General features: G+C 45.4%; 1 protein-coding gene across 1 annotated transcript in view; it reads right to left on the reverse strand.

Moving 5' to 3' along the window:
• AXIN2 (axin 2) overlaps positions 1-12,867 on the reverse strand; it is a 42,785-nt gene that overhangs the window by 5,944 nt on the left and 23,974 nt on the right. The window contains exons 4-10 of the mRNA XM_056862196.1: positions 7,820-7,960; positions 6,899-7,401; positions 6,824-6,829; positions 6,510-6,695; positions 5,984-6,214; positions 4,363-4,458; positions 2,143-2,310 (exon numbers count right to left, since the gene is read on the reverse strand). Coding sequence (XP_056718174.1) covers positions 2,143-2,310; positions 4,363-4,458; positions 5,984-6,214; positions 6,510-6,695; positions 6,824-6,829; positions 6,899-7,401; positions 7,820-7,960 — 1,331 coding nt within the window. The remainder of the gene's footprint in view (positions 1-2,142; positions 2,311-4,362; positions 4,459-5,983; positions 6,215-6,509; positions 6,696-6,823; positions 6,830-6,898; positions 7,402-7,819; positions 7,961-12,867) is intronic.

A 12,867-nucleotide genomic window follows, 5' to 3' on the forward strand; every position in this document is an offset into this window, starting at 1 on the left:
GCTTATTAAGTGTGCCTTAGAACAAAATCAATGCCAGATGTAACCAGAGCAACCAGCCCTTCCCTGAGCATTCCCTACTACTCTGGACAGTAAGGCCCTCTTCGCTGAAGGTAACCTGCAGCTTCACTCCAGCCCCCAGCCCAAAATCAAAGCTCTAATAACAATGATTCCCTCGGGAAGCAACACATTTAGTTAATTAGTTTCACCTTGTGTCTATACAAGATAAAACACATTGGCCTTGGGCCCAAGCTCCTTTTGTATACTTGTTTGCTATATCTTACCCAGTGTGGAAAAAGAAGGCACCAAAGCCAAATAAGGGTTACTGTAAGTTCTGGTCCAGGTAGCACTTGGGAGAGTGTTCGGGAATCACTGCTATCACTGTGGTATACAACGGAAGAGCATCCTGAGGATTGCTTCACATATTATAGGAAAGATTAAATTCTCTTTTGCTGCTACCCATCTCCACAGTGACCATATAGGTGGCAGATATGTGTCCAAATACATACACTCTTAGCAGCCATGATCGGCCAAGGCTCCTGGACAGGTGTCTGCTATGGGTAATCATGTCTCATGTCTATCCATGGTACTGTCACTGTTTTGGAGCTCCTACACAATAGTAAGAAACATTTACAAGCCCTGTGTTTCCCTGACATGTTCACGCAGGACATGATCTGTGTACAATCTACTAATATTAGGATTCTGAGGTATAGTTGTGTCTTCCAGACATGTGTCTGTTGAATATCACATCACAATATACAATTCCATTTAATTGGGGCACGTAGGCCATACAAACCACTTCCCCAGAGGGCTTTGGTACATGAATATTATGTTCAGATGCACACGTCACTAACCACATCATAATCCCAGTAATGTAGTACCTTTAGCACCTTTTGAAAAGTTCAGTTAAGGCTTTCTTATAAGCAAGACAGAAGTCAGACACTTTTTTTTGTTTCATAATACCCTTGTGGTACAGCTAAGGAACATAAAATCTACAGGCCTCTCTCCATGCTCTCCAAAATACCACCCTAAATGGTCTGGGCCTAATTCTAGCCAAACCAGGAAAATCTCTCATTTTGTATGCTGGGTGATAGAAAGAAAGAAAAAACTCTCTACCAGCCCAAACCAAATGGATATCATTTCATACTAATTGCACAGAGAGGACAGTTCAAATTCCTGCCAGCAAGCTCACCAAATTGGACCTAAGACTTTGGTCTGGAGGAATGGGCCTGACAGAACTGAAAAAACTTTGGGAAGCTGATTTCTCAGAGGAATCTGCAGTATTATGGAACCACTTCCACTGTAAGGTCAATGTAACCTTGTATTGCAAAGTTTAGGATAGGCAACATGCTATACCAAAGGCCAAATTCTCAGCCAAGGAAAGACAAAGACAGTGTTCAGTAAATCATGCAAACCAATCAACTCTTGTGTAATCTGACCTCCTTCCAGAATCCCACACACACAGAACTTTGAAACTCTGTCAAGGACTCAAGTGCCAAAGAGCCACAGAGAAAGAAAAGACAATGGTGTCTGAATGAAGCTCCACCCCTTCCCACCTGGTGTCTGCACCTCCACCTCAGTCCAGATATTCCTAAGCTACTCTCCATAGTCACAACAGCTAGAGACATTCATACCCTGATCTACATGAAGGGGTATTCAAGGTTCCAAAGTAAAGTATAGAGAAATGTATTGTGTGTAGTGGGGAAATGGGCAAGTTTCACTTGGGACATTACACAGGAAATAAAAAGAGAGGAAACAGAAGAGACTTGAGCTTCCTGTCTCCTCACTCTGAGGCACCATCCAAAGGTACCTTCAGACTTTCAAGTCTTCACTAGATATTAAATTCTGTCTTTGTATAATACTCTGTCCTATCTAGTTTCCAGTTTTGTAGGTGAAAATCAGCACAATTTTGCCACACAGGCTGATAACTTAAACAAAACTCTTCACCGAGTACCACAGCATTTGAAAACCAGACGCTTCTATGACACAAATCAGGCTGCTGGTTTATCTTAATACTCTGTGCAGAAATCAAAAGGAAGAACACACTTCAGAGGCTAACCATTTTTTGCATATAAATCTGTTGGTTGTTTTGGCACACAGTTTCTCCTAATACAAAAAAACGAGAGAGACCACAAAGAGGCTTACCTATAATTTCCCTTTTTGCTCAGCTGCTCTTTAAAGTGCCCAAGTGTCAGGCTCTGGGCCTTCAACATCCTCCTATAAGGAATTTCTTCTCCACAGAAAAAATAAGTGACAACCAACTCACTAGGTTGGGAGGAGTGAACAGTAGGATTTTTTCTTGATTCTTTATGACTGAAAAGAGGAAGAGAAAAAGAGATGAGACTTCACAGCATTTGGATATTTCTACCACAGACAAGACCACAATGACGTGAAGCACACATAATTAAAAACATATAGCAAGTTAACATAGGGCAAAAATACAGATATCTATTAATAAAACTAATTCATGAAGGGCTCTGTACCAGATAAACAATTGCAGCTGAGTAATGAGAAAATGCATCAGACACTTTACAGAGCATTAAAAAGAAACAAGAAAATTAGAAAGGGTTTCAAAACCCATAAATGCACAGCTGTAATTACCACACTGAAACTCATCATTACTGTATATATGTATGAATCTTAATATTTTGACGGCTAATGTTATTTGAAAGGCAATTTGCTTCACAGGCCTAAGTTCTACAGCCGCTGAAAATGTAGGTCCTAGACCTATTTCCAATGCTAGTTTGCTGTACTGAGCTAAGGTGAACCGATTCTCCCCTGTACTATCCTCAGGAAAAAGGTGCTGGTGACAGAAAACAAATAGGAGTCTAGTAACAATGCAGTATGACAAACCATCTTTCATCTTGCCCATGCTTTACTACAAGGATGGGCTTGGTTAAGATGCTCTCTCTTACCAGTCTTTAGATATTAAGCCCTCATGTATACATTTTAAATTGTATTTTCTCAATTCGTATCTTGTGATTGTTTGAAACTATTGCACTGTATATTTGTACAAATAATGTACAAATAATGTACAAGGACTCGTCATCCTTACTAGTTCACTCTTCCTGAATAATCTGTACATGCATTGCCAAAGGCAAGGAAAGGATGGAGTCCATCTTTTGTAAGGGCAACAGAAAAGGCCTGGGATAGGATGGACGGAGAAGAACATCTTTTCTTGATCAGCAGATGGCCTAGAGTGGCACTTTTCCATTTCTTCACTTTGCACACATATTTCCCAAGCCACCACAATAATCAAAAACAGACACATACACAATGAATAGACGCTAGGGTTGCAAGGTCCCCCCAGCCACTGGCAAGGAGTGGGAGGTAGGGTTGCCAGATACAGGTTGGGAAACACCTGGAGATTTTGGGGTGGAGCCTGGGGAGGACAGGAGCCTCAATAGGGTACAATGCCACAGAGTCCACCCTCCAAAGAATCCACTTTCTCCAGGGGAACTGATCTCTGCAGTCTGGAGAGGAGCTGTAATTCCAGGGGACCCCCAGGTTTTACCTGGAGGCTGGCATCCCTAACAGACACCCCCACAAATGAAGCTTGGAGTTTCCCCTTCAACTGTAGGGACACTCTATGCATTCCACCTACATTGAAACGAATAAGAAAAGCCCTGATTCATATGTAGGAACATGTGCATATCAAAATATTAGTATCAGGGCTAGAGATCTATCTGCCTGTCACCAGATTCTTTTTTGCAGGGGGAGCAACAAGCCCAAAGCCTTTTTGGACTCCTGAGGAAGGGAAATCAGCTTACTGAACGACAAACAATTCTGCTACCCAGGAGAATCGCAACAGGTCCTTGAATGCCATGCAGGCAACTTCTGAAGCAACATTGACTTGGCATGTCAAAAGGTCACAAAGTGTTACTCCACAGTAATTTAGTCTTCCTAATTTGTTCCAAGTCTTTGTAGAGTAGCTTCAGGAAGATGGGGGAGGGGGGAAGCTACTAACAAAGACAGCTGGTATACTTAAGGTCAACCAATTAAAAATGAAAGGCTATAGTCAGGTGGCTTAGCCTGGACTTCAAACATTACTTATTGCTTAAGATGAAGAAGATAAGAAAAGTTTAATTATTTAGACTGTAGCAGATTTCTTCTTAAAAAGAACTATCCTGTAATTAGACTAATCCAATCTTTGTCCGCTTTACAGGAATGCTAGCTAAAAAAGAACCAGAAGACAGGATTTGAAAACAGTTTGTTCCAAAAAAAATTAAAAAAAAAAAAAGGTATCAGGAAGAGAACCTCTTCAAAATTCAAAGAACAATCAAAGGAATGTCCCATTGGATAAAATAAAACGTTAAAAAGGCAAGGAAGGATATCTAGCTATGTGTTACCCAAAGCAACACTCACTCTTCTGTTGCTACGCTTGTACTGCAAAAAGGACCATTTCCTCCGGGTACTGAAGTCAAGTGGTTGCGATCCCTTGGTTGATTTGAGGTTGAACATCTACAGTTTGGAAGGGGAGAAGGGAAGGTACAGAAGAGAATGATTTGGCTTTTTAAAAGCCCGCCTAGACCTCTAAGATGCACACAGTGTCAAGGAGATAAATCAAGGAGATAATTAAGTACAGGGGCGGGGAGACAAAACTACAACTACATCTTCTAACAAAGACAGCAAAGGCATCACTCGGCACATAAACTATTCTGTAAACATATCCATGGCCTTTAAGAAAAAGAAACTATGTGGGAAAGTAGAATTCAATCCTGTGAAAGACACTGGGCTTGCACAAGTGGAAGCCCCTAGAGCCAGAGGAATGGGCTCAACAGCAGAGGAAACCCTGGCAATGGAAAAGGGCACTGCACCAATGGAAAGAAAGCACAGGATCCAAGCCTAACTGAACACATGAAGCTGCCTTATAGTGAGTCACACCACTGGCCTATCAAGGACAGCACTGACTACTCTGACTGGCAGCAGCTCCTCAGGGTCTCAGGCAGAGGTCTTTCACATCACCTACTACCTGATGCTTTCTAACTGAAGTTGCCTTGGATTTAGTCAGGAACCTTCTGTATTCAAAGCTGACGCTCTACCAATAAGCCACGGTCAATTGGAAGCAAGAGGACATACGAAGTTCTACGGCCCACCTTAGCTTAGCTACAGCCCTGCTGATAAGCCTGCAGCAATGTTTATTGCAGAACAAAAGGTCACATGCCCCATCCAAACTAAAATGGAACCAAGAAGAAGAGTTGGTTTTTATATGCCAATTTTCTCTACCACTTAAGGAAGAATCAAACCAGCTTACAACCACCTTCCTTTCCCCTCCCCACAACAGATACCCTGTGAGGTAGGTGAGGCTGAGAGAGTGTGACTAGCCTAAGGTCACCCAGCTGGCTTTATGTGTAGGAGTGGGGAAACAAATCCAGGTCACCAGATTAGCCTCCGCCGCTCATGTGGAGGAGTGGGGAATCAAACCCGGTTCTCCAGATCAGACTCCACCGCTCCAAACCACCGGTCTTAACCACTATACCACGCTGGCTCTCAGAAGGAGATTTACAAATTTAGCTCTCACTCTCATTTTTTGAAGGGGGGGATAATTTGTTTCTTCTTTAACACAGAAGGTTTCTGTAAAGCTCAGGCAGAACTAAGAATTCTAAAAAGTTATCACTAAGATAGGGAGGGCCTTGTGTTGCCACTGCTTAAAATGTGAGTTATGTTGGCAGTGAGGGTGGGAACTGGACCTAAATGAAATGCGACTAAATCAGCATCACAGCCTCCCCATGCCTCCTCCTTCAGAGCATTCAGATGACTGATCGCCACACACTTCACTGCATCTTGCTCTGAATTACCAGCTAAACAAGGTTTGAAAATGTTCAACTATGAAACATCATTTTTGCACGATCTATAATGCTCTTGAAGACCTCCTCTCAAGTAGGTTGCAAATCTATTTCAGCCAAGGAGGCAGCAGTCAGGGAACATTTCTGAATAGAGGGGCTTTTCTGTACCCTCACCCCAATTCTGCCCCTGTGGGAGTTACCGTTGTTTCTGAGGCTTGGATACTTCAGTTAGCCTGCGGCAAGCTTCCTCCAGCTGGGCCAAAGTGTTGGGTGGTGTGAGTGGTGGCATGGCAGGATCTTGGATAAAAGGGTGGGCAGGGTGTGCCCCACGTGGGTGGCTGCCATTGCCCCACAGATGGTGCCGGGCTGGACGCTCACCAGGCACACCTCTGGTGGACTCGGAGTTGTAGGCCTTCTTTGTGCTTTGTGTGCTGGTGAGAGAAAGAGACAGGGAAGGTATGTGGTTATAAAAGCTGGAAAATATTACTTTAAAGGTAGCTTCTGTTCTGTGCACTAACTCTTGGGGGGGGGGAGGAGAAGTTTGTCAATAGCATGAAAAGGGGATTCCTGCCAGAAGTATGACATTTTTGTGGTTTTTCTGGTTCCACGGAACAGCTTCCATAATAAATCAGAAGAGCAAAAGAGCTTCATTTGTTTTTAGCAATTGTAAAAATAGATAGATTCATATTTACCAGGAGCACAGTATTGCAGACAGCTTGTATTTACCTATGGGTCTTGTGCTTAGATTGTCTTTCACTCTCCAGCATCCACTGCCAGACATTCTGTGAGCGGTCTGCCTCTCCTCCAGGTAGCTGGGTCCCTGGTAGTACAGACACCCCTCCTCCTTCTCCACCTGGCAGGATAATGCCATCTGGCAGTTTAGAGGTTCTCTTCTGCAGCATCCCAGTTCTGCTGAGAATTCCCAAGAGACAGAAGGGAGAACAGCACTTAGCCCGTCATTTCCTTGTCATAGACGTTTATTACCACAGACACCACCCAAGTTCCCCTTCCCCCGCTCCCAAACACTCATGGTCAACAACCGCAATCTTTTAGGACACTGTAGTCAAATTTTAACTGTCCACACAGCTTTAACTATCAAATCTGCCCAAACTTACCCAGGTGGCTCCAGGTGAGCTGCAGGAAGGTCTGTTCCTTTTGAGTGCCCCTTGCACTTTGAGTAGCAATAGTAGTCACTGCCCCCAGCACACAAGCACCGGACCCGCTGGGCTGCCTCTGCTTCTATCTGCTCTTTTGTCTTGGGGATGGTGTGGTGGTGGATATAGTGGTGGTGAACATGTTTGGTGGTCTGCTTGGTAATAAATCCTTTGCTGACGAGGGCGCAAGCTGTGGGTACAGAGGCCGTTCCTGTGCCCAGAAGCACTTTGCCACCTGGGAGTCGGTCCGGTGAGCGTGTACGAGGGCTATGCCGTCCCATGCCAGGAGACTGGCACCCTGGAGTCTTCAGCACTCGAGATAGATGGTCATCCAGGATTGCCTGCGGGTCATCCTCGTAGCTGCCAGATGGTAAGAGGTTGAGCGGGTGCTGCTGCTGCGCGACTGAAGTCTCCCTACTGGTCTGCAAGCTGGCAGGTATGTCGGGGCACTCCTTCTCTTCATCCTTCCCATGCAAAACAAAAAGGACAATCCATCATATCATGATGAACAAGGGAGATCTAGCAACTGCTTCAGACCTGTGCATTTCTGCGGTTCAGCCTGAAACAGACTTATAGCACCAGGGTTTTTATTTATGAATAAATAAAACCCTTTATCTGTAGATCTGCTTTTTCCCTTCCAATATAACTTCCCCCCAAGAAACCTACAGTGGCATTTAAATATATCAATAAAACTATTTTTAGGGCACATTTTAAAAAATACAGTGTGCCGCTGACCAAGCATCAACAGCTTAGCTTGTAACTCTGAAGAATAGGATGGAGCTAGACTGCCGTGCCTGCCACCCCATTAATACCACCCCCCCAGCCTTCAGCAAAGGGATGCTGCACAGCAGGGATCTGTGCCAAAAGGGTTAATCCACCCACCTCTGTGATTTGCTGCAGCCTCTCTTCCAGGCAGTCCATGGTCTCTTGTTGTTGCTTGAGCTTTTCCAACCGAGAGATGAGTTCGGCTGCAAAGATAGCTGGTTCCACAGGGGTCATTTCCTTAGGAAGACGGTGTGTTCTCTACACAGAGTGGGGACAAAAGCGACAAACCGTGTTTACCGGACAGCACAAGCCAAGGAAGCTTAGCCTGAGCTGTATTTCTGGCCCCGTTCAACTTGTTGTGTCTCCATGTCTGGATGAAAAAACAAACGCAACTAGGTATGGTCTGCTCTGGATTTTTATGAGCGAGTGCTGTGGCCTCATGGAGTGACATCCTCCCCAATAGCATTTGCCTTCGGCAGGAGCAGTTGGTCGCACTCCGAGGAACCCTGCTTGTTCCCTCTGTAGTACAACCAGCCCATCAGTAGCTACTCTGAAGTAGAAAATCTTCAAAGACTGTTGTCAAACATCAAATAAAAAACTCTGAGGCAGGAGGGAGACTTTAACTCAAGGAATAAAAGCGGGAGTATAAACAGAAAGGAGTTGGAAATTAAAAAAATAAGATGGGGGAGAAAAAGGGAAGGCAACTAAAAAAAAAAAAGGAGTCAAACGGTTGCAGATCAGAGAAGTGCTAGTAATTTATTTCCTGGCTACACACTGGGCACCTTTGAGGTAGTGTTGTCTCAACAGTGTCCTAGATCTCTCTCTTTCTTTCCCCCACTCCCGCCCTCCATCTCTTTGTACAGAAAATGAAGGAAGCTGCTGCAGGCAAGCGGTGATACACTGCTGAGCATGGCTGCCTCAAGCAGTTCTATCAAGGGAAAAGGGAACATCTCCAAATCAAGTGTAGAATATAAAAAGGCAAGAATCTTTGCCAAAAGCAGTAAGAAGCAGGGGAAAGCCCCGTGGATCACTGTTTTCCTCTTCCCACAAGCACTTTCCCCCATTTCCCCCCCTTTACCATTAAATTCTGCACACACATGCACGCATACACAATGTATACAGACAGGGTTTTTTTAAAGCACAAAACTGAACTACCAACTATTTCACATACTACCCATGAGATGAGGTGGGGCCTCTCTTTCTCTCTCTCTCTCTCTAGCAACCACTTAGCTTCAGAAATTATGTTAGGGTAGAAAAAGGCCACACTGCTGGAAATTGTCACTCTTACACAAGCTGGCTCTATTCAGTTCCCTGATCAAAGCACTGCCTTACAGAGAAAGTCGATTTGCACGCCCCAGGACAAAATAATCTAATTTACAAGCAGAGGCCATAGAACTTCTTTAAGCAGGAAATATATATATACACACACAAATAAACTCAAAAGAGATCACATGGGCACAAAGTTATTCCATAAATCTCATATATATGTATGTATGTATGTATGTACACAATATCACCTAAGACTTCACACTACTTAAAAAGCTGGGAAGAGGAGGAATTTGGTATAAACTAATAATGAGACAAGATAAGTTTGTACTTGTCTGTGTAAACAGTTTTGCAGAAAATTATTTCCTAGCAGAATCACAAACGTCACTCTGAAATCTTCCACATTTCAGATAAGAGGGCAAGTCACATTTCTAAAGATACAGAACTAGATTTAACTGCTTTGCCTTGAAACCAATAGGCAGTAAAGCTGGGATTTTTTTAAAGGCACATATTTGGTATAAATATCCTCCTGCCTTTGGAGAAGCTGGGAAATCTATTTCTGCCAAGAAGTTGCTAATGGTGAGAGAAATCCTGGCTCCATTCAAATAAATAACAGGATTCACAGTGACTTCAAGGAGCACAGGATTTCTCCTGATGTGTTTTTCTCTCTTTGAAGTCTTGGAGCAGAGCAGAAAATGCAAAGCACAATCCCTTTAAAACAGGGGTGGAGAACCTTTTTCCTGCCAAGGGCCATTTGCACATTTATAACATCATTGGGGGCCATACCAGGTGTAGATCTCCGGGGGGGGGGAGAGGCTAGGGTTGCCAGGTCTCCAGCCATCACCTGGAGGTTGGCAAACCTAGGAGAGGCTATGCAGAGGAGGAAGGGAGGGAAGGAAGGAAAGAGAGGGCGGGAGGCTTCCTCCACACACACCTTCCCGGCTTTCCCCCCTCCTCCACACACACACACACACACGCACTCACCGGGTTCTGCGCAAGCAGCCCGGTGATGGGGGGGAAGCCTTCCTGGCTTTCCCCCCTCCTCCACACACACACACAGTCGCCAGGCCGCTTCCCACACGGCCCTGCAGTGGCAATGGTGGCGGCTTTTGTGGGAGTCCGCAGGCTGCACCAAATGATGTGGCGGGCCTTAAATGGCCCGTGGGCTGGAGGTTCCCCATCCCTGTTTTAGATCCTTCTGAGCTAGAGATCTGTCAGGACCCACGAAGGGCCAGACCAAATGATTTCACAGGCTTTAAACGGCCCCCACCCCTTCTTTAAAAGATCCAGCTGTGAAAGTTAGGGGAAGATCTAAGAATTTTCCCCACCCAAATCATCCATTCCCATGGTTTAAAAAGAGACAGGAATTTTATAACCGCTAGAAATGCTGCCAAAAGCCAGGTTCTTATTCATTGTCCCAGAAAGGGAAGGGAGGAGGAAAGATTTATATCCAGAAGGAGTCTTTCGAATGGCGACTGGGCATATTTGAGCCAATGTCAAGCAGGGATACAGACTGCACATTTTAAATGGGAAGAACAACCATATAAAGATAGAAACGTATACACTGTACTACTGAGCTACAGCCCCTCCCTACATTATCAGCTTTCTTGACTGAAATCAGACCACAGGTGCATCTGTCTCTATACTGTCGCCTGACCTTTTCTGCGACTCTCTAGAACATTGGTTCCCAAACTTTTCGGGCTACCGCCCCCTTAGTTCCACAAACTCAACCCTCGCTCCCCCTACCCTATAAAAAGCATTATTCAAAAAAGAGGTTTGCATGACTCACTAAAGAAGATAATAACAATAAAATTTCAAAACAGTAACAATTAATTGCCCATCTATTCAAAATCAAATTAAAACTTTTTAGTTGAAATTTATTCAACGAAACTGATGAATTTGATCCAGTGGTATCAGCTCTTCAAAGTCTGGAAAAAAAAATTCTGATAGTTTTCACCAAATTTGCCAGCATGGTGCCATAGCATGATCTATTGTAAATTAATGAACAACACAGTTGAAAGGGCCCACCTCTAGCGCCCCTCAGCTGCACTCTCGTCTGTCTTCTGATCCAATTTTGGACCACTTCTGCCGCCTTTCAGATGCCAATGTGGACAGGATCCTGCTAGCTGGAAGGCCTACCATCTCCCTCCTAGACCCGTGCCCATCTAGGCTGGTTAAGGCTAGTCTGGATGAGGCGCGGGCACCCCTGGGAGAAATTATCAACAAGTACCTTTGCTCAAGGACTTTCCCAGAGGATCTGAAGGAGGTACTGGTAAGACCGTTCTTAAAGAAGTCACGTCTAGATCCGAAAGATCTTGCCAACTACCACCTGGTATTGAATCTTTCATACCTAGGTAAGGTAGTTGAGAGAGCGGTCACTGAGCAGCTGCTGCGGTTTCTGGATGATATATCAGCTCTGGATCCCTTCCAGTTGGGCTTCCGCCCTGGCCATGGGACAAAGACGGCTCTGGTCACCCTCACAGACAACCTCCAGCAACAGCTGGATCGAGGCAGGTTGTGGCTGCTGATTTTGCTAGATCTGTCAGCAGCCTTCAACATGATCAATCATGATCTTTTGGACCACTGCCTCACTGACATTGGGATCCGGGGCACAGGCCGTCAATAGTTGTGCTCCTTCCTCCCAGGTTGGGGACAAAGGGTGGCGCTGGGGGAGGTGGTGTCGCAGCAGCATCCTTTGGTGTGTGGGGTGCCACAGGGAGCGAGTTCAGAGTTTGGGGCTGGGGTATCATCAGTACGCTGCTGACACCCAGCTTTATCTGCTGATGGACAGCCATCCAGATTCTGCCCCAGACATACTGGCTGGGTGTTTGGATGCCGTGACTGGATGGTTGAGAAAAAGTCAACTGAAGCTGAATCCAGCGAAGACAGAGGTCCTGTGGCTGGACCAGGGTGGCTTGGGATCAAGGTGCCACCTCCCAGCTCTTGACAGTGTACAACTGACATTTGCACCTGCCGTCAAGAGTCTGGGTGACATCCTGGATGCCTCATCTATGGAGGCCCAGGTCGCAGCTGTGGTCAAAGTGGCTTTTTTCCATCTCTGCCGGGCTTGGCAGCTGGTGCCCTACCTCTCCCGCCCTGGCCTAGCCCCAGAGATTTATGTGACGGCCACATCTAGGCTACACTACTGTAACTCACTCTATGTAGGGCTGCCCTTAAGACTGACCCGGCGGCTCCAGCGGGTACAGAATGCGGCGGCAAGACTCCTTACAGGGGTCACTCCATGAGAGCATATACAGCCAGTGCTCCATCAACTGCACTGGCTCCAGCTGGAGTATTGGATCAGGTTCAAGGTGCTGGTTTTGACCTTTAAAGCCTTACACAGTCTGGGACCCTTGTATCTTTGGGACTGCTGGTATATCCCCTGAAGGACATTACAGTCGTATAATGATAATTTGCTGGTGGTCCCTGGCTCTAAGAATGTGCGGCTGTCCTCGACAAGAGCCAGGGCTTTGGTGCTGGGATAGGTTTGGATCTGATGCCCAATGACGAGGTACCATGGTCATAGAATCATAGAGTTGGAATCATAGAGTTTTCAGCCCTGGCTCTGGCCTGGTGGAATGCTCTGTCTGGTGACATCAGGGCCCTACAGGACCTTGAAAGGTTCTGCAGGGACTGCAAGATAGAGCTATTTCTCCAGGCCTATAGTTGAGGGCAGCCACGGGCACCATATCTGCTGGCCTCCCTACTCCCCTCCACATGCTACATGTTATGTCGATCTGAGGGGGGATGAGGGGGCAGCCTGCTGCTTATCTTGGTCAATATGATTGAAATTTGGGCACCATCGTGGGATTTGGGGTTTGATTTTAATTGGGATTTTACGGTTTCAAATTTAGGACCTATTGTTAATTCCATTATTTTAATACTATTGATGTATTTTT

Source organism: Euleptes europaea, chromosome 1 (assembly GCF_029931775.1).
Source record: "Euleptes europaea isolate rEulEur1 chromosome 1, rEulEur1.hap1, whole genome shotgun sequence".
Lineage (NCBI taxonomy): Eukaryota > Metazoa > Chordata > Lepidosauria > Squamata > Sphaerodactylidae > Euleptes > Euleptes europaea.